General features: G+C 52.6%; 1 protein-coding gene across 1 annotated transcript in view; it reads left to right on the top strand.

The window, feature by feature from the left end:
• The window catches only part of LOC116941771 (lipoxygenase homology domain-containing protein 1-like), a 109,763-nt gene extending 90,666 nt beyond the window's left edge, over window positions 1–19,097 (top strand). The window contains exons 45-58 of the mRNA XM_076066704.1: window positions 377–509; window positions 877–1,028; window positions 1,883–2,165; window positions 4,334–4,581; window positions 5,171–5,348; window positions 7,959–8,110; window positions 8,249–8,453; window positions 9,540–9,602; window positions 11,236–11,465; window positions 13,279–13,555; window positions 15,589–15,746; window positions 16,681–16,756; window positions 17,211–17,292; window positions 17,909–19,097. Of these exons, the coding sequence (XP_075922819.1) occupies window positions 377–509; window positions 877–1,028; window positions 1,883–2,165; window positions 4,334–4,581; window positions 5,171–5,348; window positions 7,959–8,110; window positions 8,249–8,453; window positions 9,540–9,602; window positions 11,236–11,465; window positions 13,279–13,555; window positions 15,589–15,746; window positions 16,681–16,756; window positions 17,211–17,292; window positions 17,909–18,254 (2,583 nt within the window). The 3' untranslated portion in view covers window positions 18,255–19,097. The remainder of the gene's footprint in view (window positions 1–376; window positions 510–876; window positions 1,029–1,882; window positions 2,166–4,333; window positions 4,582–5,170; window positions 5,349–7,958; window positions 8,111–8,248; window positions 8,454–9,539; window positions 9,603–11,235; window positions 11,466–13,278; window positions 13,556–15,588; window positions 15,747–16,680; window positions 16,757–17,210; window positions 17,293–17,908) is intronic.
• Window positions 19,098–20,468: the final 1,371 nt, after the last annotated feature.

The raw sequence follows: 20,468 nt of genomic DNA on the forward strand, positions 1-20,468 counted from the left end.
ACCGCGACGCCGGCACACAGTGGCCGATTTTGTGATGACTACAGGAGATCTTTAACGTGCGCTGTGAAGGTAACGGCGTGTAGCGTTTTCATGATTATCGCACCTCCGATTTGCACGGTTGGCTACGTACAGTGCGAAAGAAATTCAACATGCACCCGCAGTATTAACCATGGCGGCCTGCGTCTTTCGAACTGCGAAACCTCTGCAACAGGCGGCGAACGCGCCACCGATAGGCCGCGTCACTGCCCCACCATCATCATCATCATCATTCCTCTAGGGTCCCTGACATTATTTCCGCTTTGTAGGCAGTTATTGACCTTGAGAATTACCACCGAACCCCCTTGGGTCACCAGGCGCCGTCTGCCCGCGTTTCCAGGTGCGCCTGAAGGACCGTGACACGCGCGAGGAGCTCGGCTTCGAGGCCGCCGATGTGTGGCTGTTTGGCAAAGACGGCACGGAGCCCGTGACAGAGCTGGCGGTGATCCGGCCGGACTGCCCACCCCTCCCTGGTGAGGCACGGTCTCCCTCCCCGTGCGACGATCCATTCGTCATCGTCGTCGTCGTCACCGTCATTTAATTAGAACCTTGTGATCGTCATCATTATATGAAATCATCATCGTCATCAGCGTAGTCACCTTGAACTTGAAATGACCTTCATCACCAGTCATCATTATCATCAGTCATCCGCATCACCACCATCATTCTTGTAAAATGTTGTGGTCATCTTAATTCACTTGAAACCACCGTCGTCATCACCACCACCACCACGATGTTCACACCCCTGGGCCTGTACGAAAACAAATAACCGATGTGCCCTACACCGCACGCCCTCCTCCTCTCCCCCCCGCCCACGCGTGCCGCTCGGCACGCGCGCAGACGTGGAGTACGAGGTTCGCGTGCGCACCGGGGACGTGCCGGCCGCGGGCACCCACGCGCCCGTCCACCTCACGCTCGTCGGGGAGTTCGGTGACACAGGCCCCCGGCCGCTGCGTCGCGGCGATCACCGCGACGCCTTCCTCCGCGGCCAGGTCCGGGTCTCGCCCCCCGCCCCCCCCCCCCCGCCCCGCCCCTCTCTTCCCCCGTCCCATCGTGCGCCGCCAACCCTGCGCAGCAACCCTGACATGCCTTCGCCGCTCGTTAACCGCACGCGCGTCCCCGCTCACAAGCCCGACGGCACCTGCGGTGACGTCACCGCAGCACTTGTGCCAGGCTAGGTGCACCTTGAGGCCACGCGAAGTGTCGGAAGGCTCGCTGGCAGGAGGTCACGGGACAGACCCAGGTGCCGTGGGTTGAGTGACTTAAGATGACTGCTGCCAGATGCACCAGCTGGGCCGCCTGCTGTGCCAACTTGCTGCGTTTTAGCCGCCCGGAGCGCCGCTCGTTGTTGTGAGCGTCGCTCCTCTGCCCTCCGTTGTTGCTGGAGAGCGATTGCCTCCAACTGCCCAGTACCGTCCTTCACGAGCCTCCTCCTCCACAAGGTCCTCATTTCAGGCTAAGTCGACCTAGGGGAGGCCCAGGACCGGTTCAGATCATCGTCACCGGCGTTGGCCGTGAACGGTAATCGAACTCGGGTCGCAGGGTTCGGAGGGCAGAGCGCTAACCACTACACCACCGCTGCCCACAACGGTTGGCTACATTCGGTTGCGAAAGAAGTTCAACATACATATATATACGTATGCCTTTACATATTTTGTTCCTCGTCAGTGTCCACATTTCTGATAACATACATCACGTAATAATGTAATAACATCACCAGGATCTTAGTGCACCACCGCTCCCTGCACACGTGCGCGCTCACAGACGCTCACGCACGCACGACCTCTGCATTAACCCACCGACCCCACGTCTGAAACGCCGCGTCGGCACCGCGCGTGCTCTACAGACGTCGATGTTCGCGGTACGCGCCGTGGATCTGGGGCCGCTGACGTCTGTGCGGGTCGGCGTGCGCGCCGCCGGGCTCGGCTCGGGCTGGTTCCTCGACACCGTGGCGGTGCGGTGCTCCCCCCCGGGGTCGCTGGGGTCACGGGGGGCAGCCGGCCACGCAGAGCTCCTCTTCCCGTGCCGCCAGTGGCTCGACGACGGAGTCGGCGACCGCAGCACCGAGCGGACGCTGCGGCTGCTCGGGGAGACGCGGGACGGGCTCGGGGAGACGCCGGCGTCGCACGGTGAGAGGAGCTGGGGCCCTGCGGGGGGAGCTGTGCCCACTGTGAGGTTCCCCCCTTGGCCGCGTGCGGCTCTTTGAGGGCCGCTTCGTGACGTTTTTATTAAGGACCCAACGTCTTGTATTCGCGTGCATTTGCTGCTCTTGAAATATTGAGGTTTTTGTTTCACCGAATTGGAAAAAAAAAATGTCTCTTCTTGTAAGTTTGGTTGCCTACCCCCTGCCCTCGGCAGAGCTGCTTCCTGTTAGGTGAGCTACGTGGAGGGTGAGCTGTGAGTAGGGTGAGCTACGTGGAGGGTGAGCTACGTGGAGGGTGAGCTGTGAGTAGGGTGAGCTACGTGGAGGGTGAGCTACGTGGAGGGTGAGCTGTGAGTAGGGTGAGCTACGTGGAGGGTGAGCTACGTGGAGGGTGAGCTGTGAGTAGGGTGAGCTACGTGGAGGGTGAGCTACGTGGAGGGTGAGCTGTGAGTAGGGTGAGCTACGTGGAGGGTGAGCTACGTGGAGGGTGAGCTGACTGGAGGGTGAGTTACGTGTAGGGTGAGCTGAGCGTAGGGTGAGCTGAGTGGAGGGTGAGCTGAGTGGAGGGTGAGCTGAGTGGAGGGTGAGCTGAGTGGAGGGTGAGCTACGTGGAGGGTGAGCTGTGGGTAGGGTGAGCTGAGTGGAGGGTGAGCTGAGTGGAGGGTGAGCTACGTGGAGGGTGAGCTGAGTGGAGGGTGAGCTGTGGGTAGGGTGAGCTGTGGGTAGGGTGAGCTGTGGATAGTGTGAGCTGTTCGTATGGTGAGCTACGTGGAGGGTGAGCTACGTGGAGGGTGAGCTGTGGGTAGGGTGAGCTGAGTGGAGGGTGAGCTGTTCGTAGGGTGAGCTGTGGGTAGGGTGAGCTGTGGGTAGGGTGAGCTGTGGGTAGGGTGAGCTGTTCGTAGGGTGAGCTATGGGTAGGGTGAGCTGTGGGTAGGGTGAGCTGTTCGTAGGGTGAGCTGTGGGTAGAGTGAGCTGTGGGTAGGGTGAGCTGTGCGTAGGGTGAGTTGTTCGTATGGTGAGCTGAGTGGAGGGTGAGCTGAGTGGAGGGTGAGCTGTTCGTAGGGTGAGCTGTGCGCAGGGTGAGCTGTTCGTATGGTGAGCTGAGTGGAGGGTGAGCTGAGTGGAGGGTGAGCTGAGTGGAGGGTGAGCTGAGTGGAGGGTGAGCTGTTCGTAGGGTGAGCTGTGCGTAGGGTGAGCTGTGCGCAGGGTGAGCTGAGTGGAGGGTGAGCTGAGTGGAGGGTGAGCTGAGTGGAGGGTGAGCTGAGTGGAGGGTGAGCTGTTCGTAGGGTGAGCTGTGGGTAGGGTGGGCTGTGCGTAGGGTGAGCTGAGTGGAGGGTGAGCTGAGTGGAGGGTGAGCTGAGTGGAGGGTGAGCTGTTCGTAGGGTGAGCTGTGGGTAGGGTGAGCTGTGGGTAGGGTGAGCTGTGGGTAGGATGAGCTGTTCATAGGGTGAGCTCCATGAAGGGTGAGCTGTGCGCAGGGTGAGCTGTGCGAAGGGTGAGCTGTGGGTAGGGTGAGCTGTGGGTAGGGTGAGCTGTGGGTAGGGTGAGCTGAGTGGATGGTGAGCTGTGCGTAGGGTGAGCTGTGCGCAGGGTGAGCTGTGCGGAGGGTGAGTGACCAACTTGCATATTGTTGAAAATGAGATGATCTTTCTCAAGCGATTATCCAGGTGAAATGTGAGTAAAATATCATAGATATAATTAAAATCCACACAACAGGTGCTCTAGGGTGCTGCGGGGCTCCATTGCTAGCTGAGGGCCATGCAGGGAATTCCAATCTGCACTGATCGGTGCGGTGATGTACGGTCAGATGACCCCCACAGCCCACACGGTTTTTGATAAGGCCCTCATCCAAGGCCCCACTTGGGGTGCAGGGAGTGAGATGAAGTGGACATTTGTTTTATTCCTTACAAGTGGAGTATATTCTCTCCCTCTCTCCATGACTCTTTCTCCTTTTCCCTCTCCCTCCCTTCCTCTAACTCTTTGCCTCTCTTTTATTCTCCTTTCCTGCCTCTCCCTATCTCGCTGCACACATCTTTCTCTCCCTGCCTCTCGCTCCCTCTCCCTGCCACTCTGTCTGTGGAGCTCTCCCTCTCTGTCTCTTTCCCTCCCTCCCCTACCCCCCCCCCTCTCCCTGCCCCTGTTCTGTCGCTGCAGGGGGCTCGTGGACCCTTCGCCTTCACACCGGTGACTTCCCGGACGCCGGCACGGAGCTGGGCATCTCGGTGACGGTGTGCTGCCGGGCCGGCGCGGCGCCGCCCATCGGCGTGCCACGGGGGGCCCTGCGGGCCAGGGGCCGCCACTACGAGGCCTCGCTGGTGCTGCCCGAGGAGCTGGGCCCCGTCGTCAAGGTCCGCGTCGAGATGGAGGAGGGCGAGGCCAGAGACAGCTGGTACTGCCGCAAGGTGCGTGAAGAGTGCGGTGGCAGCTGTAGCAGATGGCATCAGCAACGGCCGGCCAGCCGGCCGGCCTTGTGTTGAATGCTGTACAGCTCAGTTTGACAGTGCGTACCCCGTTATCTCCCTCCGTACATTAGCGTCCTCCCCATCGAGTTTGTTGCAGTCTGTGGATGGTGCAGGGCTCACTATTCTTTTACACGGGGGCTGATGTAGATGCAGAGCAACAGCTACAATTTCACATTCGGGTGGTCCGAGCCAGACAACCGCTTTAGAAGCAGCGGAGTGTATCGCTGTGACGTGTCCTTCATATTTGTGGATCGAGCTCACTGATGAAACCTTACGAGTTAATGACTCCTACTTAGTACCGGGCTTTCCTTGGCAGTCAGCTGCTGGCCATGGCTCGCTGATTCCTCGGCCGGAGTTGACTTGCGCCCTTTTCTCTCACGCCGCTCGCCACCCGCAATAACAATGTCTCGCCACGAACGCCTGTCGTTCGACAACTTGAGCGGCATTCATCGGTGAGTGAAACCTGGCTCGGTTGGAGTGGTTTCTGCCTTTTGTGCTGCACCCGACGACTTTTTTCTCCCCCGCGCAGGTGACGCTGCGGCGGCGGCGGCGGCAGGACAGAGATGGCGGAAGAGGCTCAGGAGAAGGGGACGGCAAAGAGATTCTCAAGTTCCCGTTTGTGCGCTGGTTCTCCCCGGAGAATGGCGGACAGGTGTCCGAGCTGCCCCTGCTCTCGTCAGGATCGCCAGAATCGCCGATCCCTGTGGGTGAGTCTCCTCCGACCCCCTTCGCCAGCCACGGCCCCGATGGAGGACTCTTCTGTTACCTACAACATCATTGCCATCGTCACCATCGTCATCATCGTCATCGTTGTTTTTCGTCAGAATGTTAATTGCTGGCACGTAGCTCCGCTGGTTCAGCAGCAGCACGGCTGTCAGTTGTGGTGTCAAAAGTTGAATTCGTGACCAGAGCTGACTCAGCCCCATTGGCACAGTCATCACTGTCGTCTTCACTACACAACAATAATAATAATTATAATAAACACAATACTATTGGCTTGTAACGCGGACAAAATTTGCTCGCTCACAAAGAGAGAGAACGACTCAGAGGGGTGCGAGGAGGAACCACAGGCGGATGAGAAGGGAGCCACGTGGTCAGGCGGCACCAACAATCTACAGACTGCTTTGTGGTCCTCTATATATTAAGGAGTTGCCGGCCAATCAATGTGAGGGGGCAACACTCTATCCTATTACAGATGGAACAGGTGAGGTCCACAATGTTGCTGGACTGCCTTCTCCTGGCAGAGCCAGGGTATGGCTCCTCAATTCCCATGGGAAGGGAGTTTCACAACTTTTGTGTGAGCCACCAACCCTCACCTCCACAGTGCTGGATTACGGACCTGCACCACCACCGCCACCTGGCAATTCATCATCGCCATTGCAGCTTGTGTTTGTGCCATTCCTTACCTTGTCCCGACTCAACATCCACAGCGAGTCGTTGAGAGAGCGGTGAGCAGTTAGTCTGCCAGAGCGAGCAGGTGAGTGAGTGGGCGAGCGAGCGGGTGAGCGAGTGGGTGAGTGGGCGAGCGAGCGGGTGAGCAGGCGAGTGAGCGAGCGGGTGAGTGGGCGAGTGGGCGAGCGGGCGAGCGGGTGAGTGGGCGAGTGGGTAAGTGGGCAGGCGAGCGAGCGAGGGGGTGAATGTGCGGGCGAGCGAGCAGGTGAGTAGGCGGGCGAGCTAGCGGGTGAGTGGGCAGGCGAGCGAACGGGTGAGTGAGCGGGCGAGCGAGAGGGTGAGCGGGCGAGTGGGCGGGTGAGTGGGCGAGCGAACGAGGGGGTAAGTGTGCGGGCGAGCGGGCGGGTGAGTGAGTGGGCGGGTGAGCGAGCGGGCGAGTGGGCGAGCGAGCGAGAGGGTGAGCGGGAGAGCGAGCGAGAGGGTGAGCGGGCGAGCGAGCGTGCGAGCGGGCGGGCGAGCGGGAGGGCGAGTGGGTGAGCGGGCGAGCGGGCAGGTCAATGGGTGAGCAGGCAGGTGAGTGGGTGAGCGGGCGAGCAGGCGGGTGAGTGAGTGGGCGAGCGAGCGAGTGAGTGGGCGGGCGAGCGAGCGGGTGAGTGGGCAGGCGAACGAGCATGTGAGTGGGAGGGCGAGTGAGCAAGCGGGTGAGTGGGCGAGCGAGCGGGTGAGTGAGCGTGCGAGCGAGCGGGTGAGTGAGCGAGTGAGCAGGTGAGCGGGCGAGTGAGTGAGCGGGCGGGTGAGTGGGCGAGCGAGCGGGTGGGTGAGTCGGCGAGCGAGCGGGCGGGTGAGAGGGCGAGCGAGCGGATGAATGGGCGAGCGAGCGAGCGGGTGAGAGGGCGAGCGGGAGGACGAGCGGGCGAGCGGGTGGGCGGGCGAACAGGCGGGCGAACAGGCGGGCGAGTGGGTGAGCGGGCGAACGAACGGGTGAGTTGGCAAGCGAGCGGGTGAGTGGGCGAGCGAGCAAGCGAGTAGGTGAATGAGTGACGCTGATTGACTTCACTTTGAAGGGAAGTGCAGGCAAAGTACCGTGTGCCTGGCTTGCACTGCGAACCGAGCACAATACAAATTTGGATATCGATTTGGGGGTCTACAGCTTTATATTCGGGGGAACGTTAAATAATTCCCAAAAACCGGATGCAACTCACCAAGTCGAGCATGGTGAAAAAGGTTCCCCACCCCCCTGCCTGGACCCTAACATCATAACCTCCATAACCCTAACGTTGGTACCCTCGCCACGAGAACCCTAACAAAAGGGTTGATGTTATTTACCTCGCCTGTTATGCTGGAAGGAAGTGGTAGGATCGATCCCCACCTTGACGCCTGTATTTTGGAGTTCGTGTGTCTCTCGCCCCGTGGTCACGTGGCTTTTTCTCCGGGCCCTCCGGTTTTCCCCACTACATTTAGAATTGACGTCACACTTACAGAGTATTTGCCTGCTGCTATAAATTTCCATGTCATAAGCCGCTTCATTGAACTATCATTTGTGATAGCCAGGTCGCCTCTGAAAAACAGAGTTGTATAGCTCAGTGGGCCTTACCTGGTAACAATAAAAATAGTTTATCCGCCGGCTTCGCTTAAAAATAAAATGTTAGTTTTTTGGATGAATTAAATTAATAACGGAGACACATTTCTGATTCATAGTCCCCCTAGAATCTATAACATCAACAAGATCATCATCGGCCAGGGTCATTCCACTGCTGGATGAATTCCTGCCCAAGCCGCCACGACCTCTCGTGATCCTGCGACGTAATAATCCACCCGGCGTGATAACATCGACTCTGACATCATTAGAACGTACGTCAGTCGCTACTCCTAGCCCACTACCCCTGACCGCCCCCCCTCCCCTCGCCCGCCCCGTATCCCCGCAGTGCTGGAGTACGTGGTGAGCGTGCGCACGGGCTCCTCGGAGAGCTCTGCGACGACGGCGCGCGTCTGGCTCACCGTCACCGGCGAGCGCGGCGACACCGGGAGACGCGCGCTCGCCCGGCGCCGCGGAGAGAGGAGCTTCGCCAAGGGGCGCGTACGTCAGCACGAGCGCGTGCAGCGTGCGCGCGTGCGCGTACACCCGCGCATCTCTGCATGCGCGCGTGGGGAGCGGGGGCGTAGCCGGTAGCGCACCGCCGCTACGAACGGGCTCAGAGCTGCGTCCTCCCCGCAGGTGACCTCCTGGTCGCTGGAGGCGGTGGAGCTGGGGCCCCTGAGGGAGGTGCTGGTGGAGAAGGGGCCCGGCAGCGACTGGCACGTGGAGGCGGTGAGCGTCCGCGAGGGCCCCTTCGCGCCGCTCGAGGCCGTCTTCCAGGCCCATCGCTGGCTGCGCGACGGCGCGGCGGGCCCCACCACGTCCGTGCGCGTCCCGCTCACCGGTGGGTGAAGCGAGCGGTGAAGCGAGCGGCGACGCTCCAAACGTGAAGCGCAAAGCTAAGGTCGTCGCTGGCTTCCGCTTCATGCATGGGCTCGGCAGCCTGCGGCTCCTCATTCAGGACCGTTTCATGACAGTTATTTATGAAGGACCACCGTCTCGTATTCACATGCGTTGCGGCTCTTGAAATATCGAGTTTTACTTTTTTACCGAATTCCAATTAAAATTACACCTGTTGTTGTTGTTTTGGTCGCCGTCCCCTGTCGGTGTGGGAGGTCGCAACCCGGCGGACGCAGCAAAACGCATCCCGTTGTCCGGGGTGATGTCAGAGCTGCTGATGGGCAGTTACGGCAGCGTTTATGGTGTCTCATTCCAATTGTAATACGATTGTAAGTTTAGCGGGCAATGCCGCTGTAATTGTAGTGATAATTGACCTCAGGCCTGCTCGTGACAGAGCCAATTGCTCTTTTGTTTATTTTAATACAACTTGAATGCAGCCCCATCGTTCGACTGTTTTGACAGAGAGCCTTAATGTGAGTAGAAAGTGTCTGTGGGCTGTGTCTCAACGCTGCCTCACAGCTGTAAAATATAAAGTAGGCTGACATTTTGGCAATGGCGACTCTTCAGAGCGGAGAGGACTGAAACAATTCACGTGAATTGCACTGAGAGACATAAATAGAGCACTTGCTTCCAGGAGCAACACAACTCAGACACATGTTGCTTATAAAAGTGGCTTTGGGTCGGACACAACGTGGCTAGAAGCGACGACGACCAAACGGACAAGACTGGCGACGGACTGGCAGTCGAAGGTGGCAAACGAACTGGAGACTACTACCTTGGACACGGAGTAATGGAGATGAGGTCACGTTTAGGAGTGAAGTGGATTGCAGCATTGCACGATCACGAGGAATCCCAATTACCCTTCATCCAACAACCATGGTTGCTAGTGATGACGACGATGTTGGTGATGGGATGATGTGTGTTCGTTCGGTGTACGTCTCCGCACAACAGCGTGTGTGCGTTCTCCTCCCCCCCCACCCCCCCACCGGCCGTCTCTGCCATACCCTCGTGCCCCCCTTGACCTCCGCAGAGGTTCGGCCGAGTGCTACGACCGTGGCCCCCCTGCCCAGCGACGCTCCAGCACCCAAGTCCGGTGAGTGCTTCGCTCGCCTCGGGGCGGATGACATTCGAACGTCCATTGTCCTGATGTGCGCGCGCACGGTATCGGCGGGTGGCTTCACCTTCGGTGTGCCCGGTGCGTAACGCAGCCGAGCCGGGCCGCTGTGATGCCACCAACGGCCGTACGGACGGGCTTCGGTTTTACGACGACGATTCCGATTTATGACGATGCGCATTCACGTCGTTCGTATAACGCCGCCACGGATCAGTTTACGACTAAGAAACTTGTTTTTTTCGACGCAATCTTCTGACACGACTCCGAATGCGTTTGAACAGAGTTGGTCTGGTTTTCGACGTGACTCAGAGCGTGAAGCTTTTGTTATTCTCAAGGTGTTTTTTTTGTGGACTTTTACCTATGAAACCCTATATTCTTGGTTCTTTCGGTAAAGTCACGTAGAAGAGAATTTATTTTTTGATAATTTTTATTATTTTATTGTTTCCCTTCTACGTGACTTTACCGAAAGAACCAAGAATATGAATCCCTGCAGTCACGAAAGCTTTAAATCAAAATCTATTAAACCCTGTTAAATGCGCCCGATAAAAGGGAAATAATAAGTGACGCATCTCATGTTTTTACTCCCCATGGGAAAATAGCGGTCCGATTTACCATGATCCCATTTACGAACGCATGGTGTCCCCGTGAAAGCGGGGACCGTACTGTATTGTGCGCATGGATGACGCGCCGGGCGGGGTGTGTTCGTATCCGTGAGTGCCTGCTTTACGCGTGTGGTTCGCGTGCACGGCAACGCGCAGACCCCCACCGTGACCTCTCCACAATCTCTGGCAGTGCTATCGACCCCTCCCGTCGTGCGGTCATTCCTAACCTTGCTCGTCACTGTATTTGCGATGAACGTGATGAGTCAAGCCATCCACAGTTCGATTGACACAGTGAAGGGTTAGGATGCATGGTGGTGTATTCATCTACGGTGGTGTACATTTATAGTGGCATACATATTTCTGAATCAGAAATAATCAGTACCTGCACACATGATTTGAATACATGTATCATGAGCATAATTTGTGGTTTTACATTTCTGAATCATTACATCTCTGATATGCTTACCCTCTGATTACATCTCCATTATCATAATTACTATCCCCATCATCACCCTATGCCTATGTCCACCATATTCTTATCAATGGTCTTTTCCTATTATTACTTTCTTTCTCATCACCACACTCATCATATCACTACCCTCATATTATCACCATCCTCATCATATCACCACCCTCATGATATCACCACCCTCATCATATCACCACCCTCATGATATCACCACCCTCATGATATCACCACCCTCATCTTATCACCACCCTCATCATATCACCACCCTCATCTTATCACCACCCTCATCATATCACCACCCTCATCATATCACCACCCTCATGATATCACCACCCTCATGATATCACCACCCTCATCTTATCACCACCCTCATCATATCACCACGCTCATCTTATCACCACTCTCATCATATAACCACCCTCATGATATCACCATCCTCATCATATCACCACCCTCATCTTATCACCAACCTCATCATATCACCACCCTCATATTCGCTCTCTAAGCCACTCTCCGTCCTCTCCGTGTCCCTCCCCACCAGATGGGCGCTGGCGAGTGGAGCTGACGCTGGGTAACGAAGATGACGACGACGGCGATGGTGGCGGGTCTGCGCGCGGCAGCCCGGGGCGGCAGCAGCAGCAGCAAACGCTGCTGCCACCGGGTCTGTGTCTCGTGGTGTACGGCTCCGAGGGCAAGACGAGCCCCATGCCCCTCGTGGGCCCCCGGCACGGCACGGGCGACGGCGGCGCCAGCAGCACCATCGCGTTCGAGGCAAGTTGGCCGTCGACAACATCATCATTGCCACCGTCGTCGTCATCATCGGAATGATTGCCATCGTCATCATCAACATTATTATCAGTCAAGCTGGATTATCATTGTCATCAGTATTGCCACTATCATCATAAATATCATCCGCATCATCATAAATATCGTAATCTTTGCTGTCATTATTATGAGTGCTGTACATATCACCATCATGATCACGTTATCATCATCTCTAAAGTTTGTTGGATTAAAATTAACCCACTCATTCATTTAATTTTGACTTTAAACTTTCGTGAGTGCAGGAATTCATATTCTTTGGTTCTTTCGATAAAGTCATGTAGATATAAAAAACCCGCGACGTTTCGATCACAACACAAGCGGCGATCGTCTTCAGGAGGAAAGAAGGGGAAGGTCACCGAAGGCAACCGTTCATAAAGGTTTAAAAAATTGGCATGGCACGTTTGTCATATGGCCAAATGGCCGACCGGCTCTGAACCAATTCCTCAACCACATAAATTCCATACACCCAGCCATCAAATTCACCATGGAGGTAGAAAAGGATGGCAAGCTACCATTCTTGGATGTCCTAATCAAAAGAGACTAGATGGCTCAATGAGCCATTCTGTCTACAGAAAACCCACCCATACTGATGCTTACCTAAAACCTGACTCCCACCACCATCCATCCCAGAAGAATTCCCTCATCAAAACACTCACCATAGAGCTCAATGACCATGAACACCTAACCAGTGAACTCAAACACGTACACCAAGCTCTCAAGGCGAATGGATTTTCTGACTACACAATCCATCAAAGCCATCAACCCACCCGTGAGGAAGGAGCCATCTGAGGATCTAATAAAAATCATCACCTTGCCATACATAGCAGGGGTAAACAAAAAGATTTCCCAAATCATGAACAAACACAAGATCCATCTATGAAGGATGTGATCCCTGACATGCAATACCCCAGCGTCTACAAACTAAGCTGTGTCTGCAGCAGTAATTTCATTGGGGAAACTAAGCGACATGTCTCTGACCGTGTTCGTGAACATAAGGCAGATCTGAAACACGGTAGGACCAATACCTCGGCCGTGGCTGATCGTTGTTTTAATGCGGTGGGCTCACGCAAAATTGATTTCTCTAAGACGAAGATACTTTGCAAGCCCACTGGCTATCAACAAAGATTCGTTGATGAAGCTATCCGTATATACAGACACAGACACAATTTCAACCGAGAAGATGGTTAAAAACTCATTGGAAATATGTCATCAACCACTTTGGGTCATGACTTGATTTGTGTTTTCTTGTAAAGGGAGCACAGGTCAAGTCATGACTTGATTTGTGTTTCCTTGTTATCTTACCACAGGGCACATGTGCCCCGCCCACTTCGTTCTGACACCGAGAAGATTTGTGGCACTGCATGTTCCTTGCTTCACATCAGCCACGGCAGGGCACATATGCCTCGCCCACTTCGTGCTGCCGCCAGGGCTCTTGTGCCATGCCCCTTTTTTAAACTTTTATAAACGATTGCCTTCGGTGACCTTTCCCCTCTTTCCTCCTGAAGATGATTGCTTGTGTTGTGATCGAAACGTCGTGATTTTTCTATCTACATTACTTTACCGAAAAAAACAAATAATATCACTCATTCATTGATCGTTTCGCTCCCTAGCTGTTATCTTGCTGACCGCTCTGATTTGCTTCAAGAGCGCCAGACTGTTTAACTCACCGACCGTCCGACCCTTCGCCTGACCGTCTTATCACCCGGCGGGCTGGCCCACAATGACCGTGCGGACGGTTCCCCCACCCCGTGCCACGCAGGTGTCGTTCCCCGTGAGCGTGGGCGTGCCGTACAAGGTGCGGCTCGGGGCGCGTGACGGCTCAGCGCCCTGGGAGCACGGCCCGGGTGGAGGGAACGAGCGCGCGGGCACCACCGCCGACACCACGGCCGCCCCGCGCCTGCGCCGTTTCCGCATGACGGACGTGCGCACGCGCGCCACCTTCACCCATGCACCCGGCGAGGCGCTGCCTCCCCCGTCCGGCGGGGACGTCTGGATGGAGATCCCCGCTGAGTGGCCCCAGAGACCAGCGCCGACGGGTGCGGGGAGAGCCGGGGCCGATGGTGGCGTTAACCAGATACCGTAGACAACGTGCAGCATGCATGGGGTCTATCTCGACTCTGAACCTCCTGACCCTCATGCTAATCCTCGCAATAACCATAACCCTACCCCTAAAACTTGCTAACCCGAACAAAGACAAGATCCCCCATTTAGCCTCCAGACTGTAGGGGCCAGAGCGGTACATGAGGGGATGGGTGGCCAGCACAATGCCCCCCAACTACCTTTGTCTCCCCAGTAGTGATGCTTACACACCACACCAGGTACTAATTTGAGGCTGAGTTGACCAAGGGGAGGCCCAGGAACAATTTAGATAATCATCACCGGTGTTGGCTGTGAGTGGGAATCGATCTGTGGTCGCCGGGTTTGTAGCCCAGCGTGCTAACCGCTACACCTCCGCACCCCACTAATAATAACCCTGTATCGACACAAGCACTGCTTCCCCCCAATGTTCCGTTTGGAATTGATAAAAGCTACCATACTGCCTCTACTTGACTACTGTGACATCGTGTATAAATCAGCCCCAAGTACTGTACTGAAGAAACTTGATTCCATCTATCACTCGGCCTTAAGATTTACATTGAACTGCCCATATAGGACTCACCACTGTGATCTCTACATTGGGTCAAACTTAACATCTCTTAATGTTAGATGGCTTGTGCACCAGATCTTATTTATTCACGATGTACTTACAAAAAAAAATCCGCAGACTACCTGCTGGATCTCCTCTCTGTTTCAAAGAACAAATTTGACCTCAGGTCTTCGCTCATTTACCAGCTTCACATTCCCTATTGCGTACAAAAACTGGAGGAAGAGCTTTTGCTATTGATGCCCCCAGAGTCTGGAATGCTATTGCCAATAAACTGCAACTTGAATCTCTACCAATGAGATCTTCTCTCAAAACTGCTCTAGAGGAGTTGTACACCCCTAGCTGCCACTGCTATTCATTGGCATAAAATAAAATGTTTCGCTCCGGATGATGCTGCAAAGTATTATCTGTATTTTGATTTAGCGTGCTGATCTTAAAGGTGCATTGAAAATTTTTATACTCCGACCGATGCTTCTGTTGTTGTGGAGTAACTCATGCAGCCAGCTATGGCTCTAGGGTTTGGTGTTACATGTTATTTATGTAGTGTATTGTAAAAATTCGGTCACAGTCCTTGTGATCATTGTTACGTTGCAATTATGGCTATATTTTTTGGTGATTTGGAAAACGTTTTTTGGTTTGGACATGTTTGTTTTGTTGTAGTACGGAGTTAGACTGATGGCCTTAATCTAAGTTGTCTTGTGATTGTTGTTGTTGTTTGACTTGCATCCCACTGGGTTTTTTTTGCACACAGCGTTGGTGTACGGTGCTTTTTTCAGGAATATTTTAGCTGTTTTTTTTTCCATGGATTTTCTGTTTGCACAGTCACATAGTCACTTTAAGATGTTTTTCCTGTTCGTATTTTTTTGTTTGTTGTGGTTGCACCCGATTCAAGAGCCGGATGGCTCACAGGGCTATACCAAAATAAACTGAAACTGAAACACAGCCATAAGCCTAACAATTCCTCTACCTCTAATCCTAACTCTACCTTTAACGCCAATACTACCCATATTCCTACGCCTGACCCTATCTCACCCCCACACAAGGGGTGTGAATCTCGACACCCAATTTGTACGTTGAGGCTCTGGGGCTCACTCCCCACCCACAATGCTGTCCCTCGTATCTTCCCCCTCTGCACATGTCGCTGCTCCTCTCTCTTTCTCTACCCGCCTGTGGCCTGGTGTCTGACCCCGGCGAGATGCACCTTCTCTGGGTAGAAATCTAGGCCAGGTCACACAATCTCCATCTTCGCATAGTCCACCAATCCTTCCCCGCAGATTATTGCTTATCTACGCATCCCTGCAGATGATGTTGTCCAACGTCAGATTCTATCCAATGGCAGTTACAATTGCAATTGCCTTGTGGTTGCAATGCGTTCTGAATTAACGGACCCGGGCCCGGTGTGTGCTGCTGCGTGTTGGTGCTCAGTGCTCCGGTACCAGGTGCTGGTGTTCGGTGAGGACTTCATTGCGGCGCAGGTGGCTCCGCGCGTCACGCTCATGGTGGTCGGCACGCATGGCGACTCGGGCGAGCGCTGGCTGGGCGAGGCGACTCGTGGGGACCAGCAGGGCGCCCACGACCGGCCGGTACGTCTCCCCGTTGCCAGGGCTGGAGTAGCTCATAGGCTAATAAGAACTGAGGCCTCAGGCCCTCATATTTTTAAGACCCTCTTTTAGGCCCTCCATGCCATGTTGAAGTAAAAGCTCAGCAACGGTAGCACGGCCATCACAATGTATTTTCTATTTCAATTACAATGACATAATCGACTTAAATCTTTCGTGACTGCAAGAATTCATACTCTTTGGGTCTTTCGGTAAAGCCACGTAGATATAAAAATAAGGCAGTTCTGCTATATTTTTTCACCTGATGACGATTGCTTGTGTTGCGATCGAAACGTCGTGATATTTTTATTTTTTTATCATTTGTATTTTTCTATCTACGTGGCTTTACCGAAAGACCCAAAGAGAATGACATCATTCATGACTTTGTCACAGTGAAAAAAAATGTGTCGTGAGGGATTTATGATTCATGACTGATTTATGTTTGATGAATTTACCTTGAGTCCAATAAATGTGTTAATTTTACAAAGGCAAATCAACATGTTTTAAAACTTGCAATATGTAATAACTACTGAGGCCCTTCCTTCCTAGGGCTTAGACCCCTTATAACTTAATTCCGGCCGTGCCCATAACCCGTGGTGCTGACTGCAGCTGGTGATGAATGTCGCAATTAACAGAGGCACCAGGGAGTTGTCAGCTTGTAGCTATGCGCATGGTAACGGCAGGCTTGCCTTTCGCTGAAAACGTGGCTTCCTTGGAGCGTGAGGACGTCGATGTTGGTTATCTTCCATATCCTTGCGAAAGTCCGCTTCAACCGGGAAAAGGCCCTCATCGTTGAGTTAACAAATCCGTACACTTGGGCCGGGCTTAACGAATTGTTTTCGGGTATTAAAACATTTCTCGCGGTTGCGTATTGATCGTTGAATGGCTGATGTCTCATCGTTGACCCTCCCCCGGGCAGGTGATGGTCTTTGAAGTGAAGGCCGTGGATCTGGGGGAGCTCCAGCGAGCCATCCTCTCCGCCTCCTGTGAAATCGGTGCGTGGCTTTTCATAATCCCACTCAACCTACTCTTGAGCACGCCACCACGGCACTGTAATGATGTCACTGCAGTGTCACTGTGTCACTACCAGGGCATGATTTCAGTCGGCTCTGTCCGGGTCAGTGACATGGAAACTTACCCCTCCCTGGCATGAGACCGCTGGCTGTTGAACTTCCTGAAGGACATCCATTCGCAGAATACGCTCACTCTAACCACACAACGGAATTGTTTCTTAAATCCACATGATTATTTACAGCCTTCCTAGAACCTTCCCCAATCTTACCATGCTATCCTGCCACAGTACATCTGCACACACAGAACCCGATATATGCATAAGCCACACTGTGATCGTCACTAACACTGAAACTGTTGAACGTGGACAAAAGCAGTTTCTGTGACCTCACGTATGCTTGTTTTTGTAAAAGTACAATTTTGTAATTTCCTTCACAGATTACAACATTCAAGTGGACAAGATTGTGGTTAAGAATTCCGATTCCACAGACAACACTTACGAGTTTGAATTGGAGGAAGGGTAAGCATAAGCTACAGCCACTCCCTTAAATTATGTGGGAATTACTGAATGTTGCCATCCAGTGTACATTTGATGTTATAGATATGACATTTATGACCAGGTAAGAGCCGATTGAGACCAGCAGTCGAATTTTCCAAGGAGACCTGGATTTTGATGTAAAAAACCCACATGACGTCATCTGTGAAAAGAGTATCCTTGAGTTGAAAGAGCTGGGTTAATGTTCTAAATGTCCTGTTTTTTATGCTTCCGTCTTAAATGTTAAGCATTAAAATGCATTCGCTCTGCTGTGTCTAACACATAGGGGCACTATAATGTTCGTATAAATTATACAATATAAGCCAAACCTTCGTTTAAAGTTGTCTTGGCGATGAAGACTTTCCACATGAAAAATCCACCAATTTCATCAAAGAGTTAATGGAAAAAACTTGCAGACACAAACCAGCGTGAAAAGGATGATTTGTTCAAATATGCAAACGCACTTTGCTCTGACAGCCACCATTCAGCTTCCAAACTACTGATGCAATACAGTATTTCTGAGCACAGGCGCATGTTGAAAAGCGTTAAATAATGCGTGCATGATTTTTACCAACTCGTGTTTTTTACGATTCTGTTTCAGGAGTTTAAATGTTCTCGGCCGAAAACCGGCTATCTCCAAAGAAATGCGTCTGATTAGAGCCACCAGGAGCCCATCAATAGGCTCAGACCAAGCAACTTTGGCCAATGGTAACTTCGTGGAGGAGTTTGCGCAGGATGCTCCAGCCAATGAGATTGCTGGGGACCACCATCCTGAAGCTTCAGCCAGTGATGGTGCATGGGTAGAGCCTGAACAGGACCCCCTGACCGATGAGATCATGGCAGCGGGACTTCCCGAAGAAGACGAAGCATTCGACGAGGGAAAAAGCGACATATCTTCTGGTGATGATGAGCTGTTTGGACCAGCGAGCGTGGAACCGGAGGAATAGCTTTGACCTAATAATACCTCTTTTCCACTGGGACACCTGAGCTAAGCCATCATGGAGCCCTAACAGCAACGGTAGTTTTCCACTCACTACTTTCCGTGGCAAGACGGTACCAAGCTGTAATACTCTGGGCTCATAATGCATCAGAATCTGGCTCGGGGGGCCAAGAAAGTCCAGGGCTGGACTATAGACGCGTTCACTGGATGTGATGTCAGTCAGTACACCGTGAGGATAGCATCTCCGCGGACATGTGTCTCGTTCATTGCGTGTGAGGCAAGTGGCACAGCTTGGTTTCTGCAGTGGGAATACAACCAGGCGCTTCCTGAGCCACACTGAACTAGCTCAGCATGGACCTCCGATTAGCACGGTGTGAAAGAAGTTTACACACGACCTGGCATGGCTCAATTGTGTAGTGGAAAAGATAAGGCACAGTGATTATCTCAGAGGCTATATTTAAGATTGTAAATGTGGCACTGTGTGCAAAACTTCTACTCTTACAGAAATAACCAGTGACAAATGTGCTCCCATTTTTCTGCATTTACAAATAGGAGCCATTCCATTTATATCAGTAAAACAAATCCTCAAGATAAATACTGTAAATGCACTTTGGAGCCACAGATAGAGACATCTTCCTCAATCGCTGGTGCTGTGCTGTGAACGTTACCAAAAGTCCATATGCACGCACCAGACTGGTTACAAAAACCAAAGCACATTTTGTCATGCACAATTCAATTCAGGTAAAGCTTCTAAATTTAAAGAGATTGATTTTTTCATGAATAGCTTTTTTTGAGGGTTGTTTTCATTTTGATATGTACAAAATAAAGAATTGGTTGTGTTTTGAATGCATCATGCGGTTGTTGTGGACGCTGTTGTGTTTTGGTTTATTATCGCACCACACAAACCACGATTATACCACCACCACTCTCAACTCATCACAACACTGACTTGTCAGCACTGAATGTTACGTGAACCCCGAGTGATCTCTTTAGTCACGACATTTCATCGTTTCATGATCGTATTCCCTTTGGTAATCCACTTCTGGATGAAGACATTGCCAAGGCTTGTGGATGAAGACATTGACATACTTCAAGCTGCTCAGTGTTGCCTGTTGAAGAGGGGGCTTAAGACCAGATGATCTTAATCCTATGATCTTGCATATGGGGGCGGAAAATAGGGTTTGGTTGCCACGTGTCCACGTTTGACGGAAACCAAGACTTGGAATGTGTAAGGGTGGCAGGAAATGATTAGTACCGAGATTTGATGCAGGAAATGAACCTTATGGCGGTACCCCGGCTCTCGCATCATGTCCTTGATGCAGTCATTTTTAGTCTGTTGATGGTCGGCGATGCGGCAATCGACTCATTTCGATGAGCTGTACACGATGCACTATGGTGCGTACGAGCGTTCAGGGTTTCAGCGCAATCGTCCTTGCTGCGTTTCGACATTGCGGAGTAGCACTGATTTCGGATTGGTACCCCAGTCGCGAAGTTAAGTACACCCCTGGAAAAGTGTCCCGGAAATAATATATTTAATTGCCTCGGCCATTTTGTATTATTTGGTGCCCCGGGGTACCGCCATAAGGATCAAATATATATTTACTGTTTCTGACATTGGAGCTGCTCATTACTGTACACATCAAAGGAGGGGGAAACAGGCACATTAATTTGTCTCCTTTATATATCCATCTTCACATTAAACTCAACAAGAATTACTTACAGGACCCATCGGCCACATGGCCTTCTGAGATGCCTTCAGTAGCATTGATTCAACACAAGCAAAACTCTGGGGGAGTTTTAACAGTGTGTCACTCAGTGTGGCAAGGTGTTAACTACCTCGCCTGGTATGCAGGAGGTCGTGGGATCGATCCAACCCTGACGCCTGCTGCATATTTGGAATTTGCATGTCAGAATATGTATTCATACTAGAGGAATCCGATGAGCTATACAGCTCTTTTCCACAGATATCCAGTTTTTCCCGACACATTTAGAGTCAACATGCGTTCAATATTATTTGGCTGCTACACATTTCCACGTGATGATAAACGACTTCTTTGAGCTATCATTTGTGGCCAGGTCGATTCTGAAAGAGCTACATTGCTCAGTGGGCCTTGTCTGGTAACATTAAAAAAATTACAGTTAAATATCGAAGTTTAATACTGTCATCAGCAGTCAGGCTGTGCTTGAAAGCAATGCTGGTGAACTGTCGGATGTTTATAGG

The sequence above is a fragment of the Petromyzon marinus genome, chromosome 12, assembly GCF_048934315.1.
Source record: "Petromyzon marinus isolate PM22_M1 ecotype Great Lakes invasive population chromosome 12, UKy_Petmar_22M1.pri1.0, whole genome shotgun sequence".
NCBI lineage: Eukaryota > Metazoa > Chordata > Hyperoartia > Petromyzontiformes > Petromyzontidae > Petromyzon > Petromyzon marinus.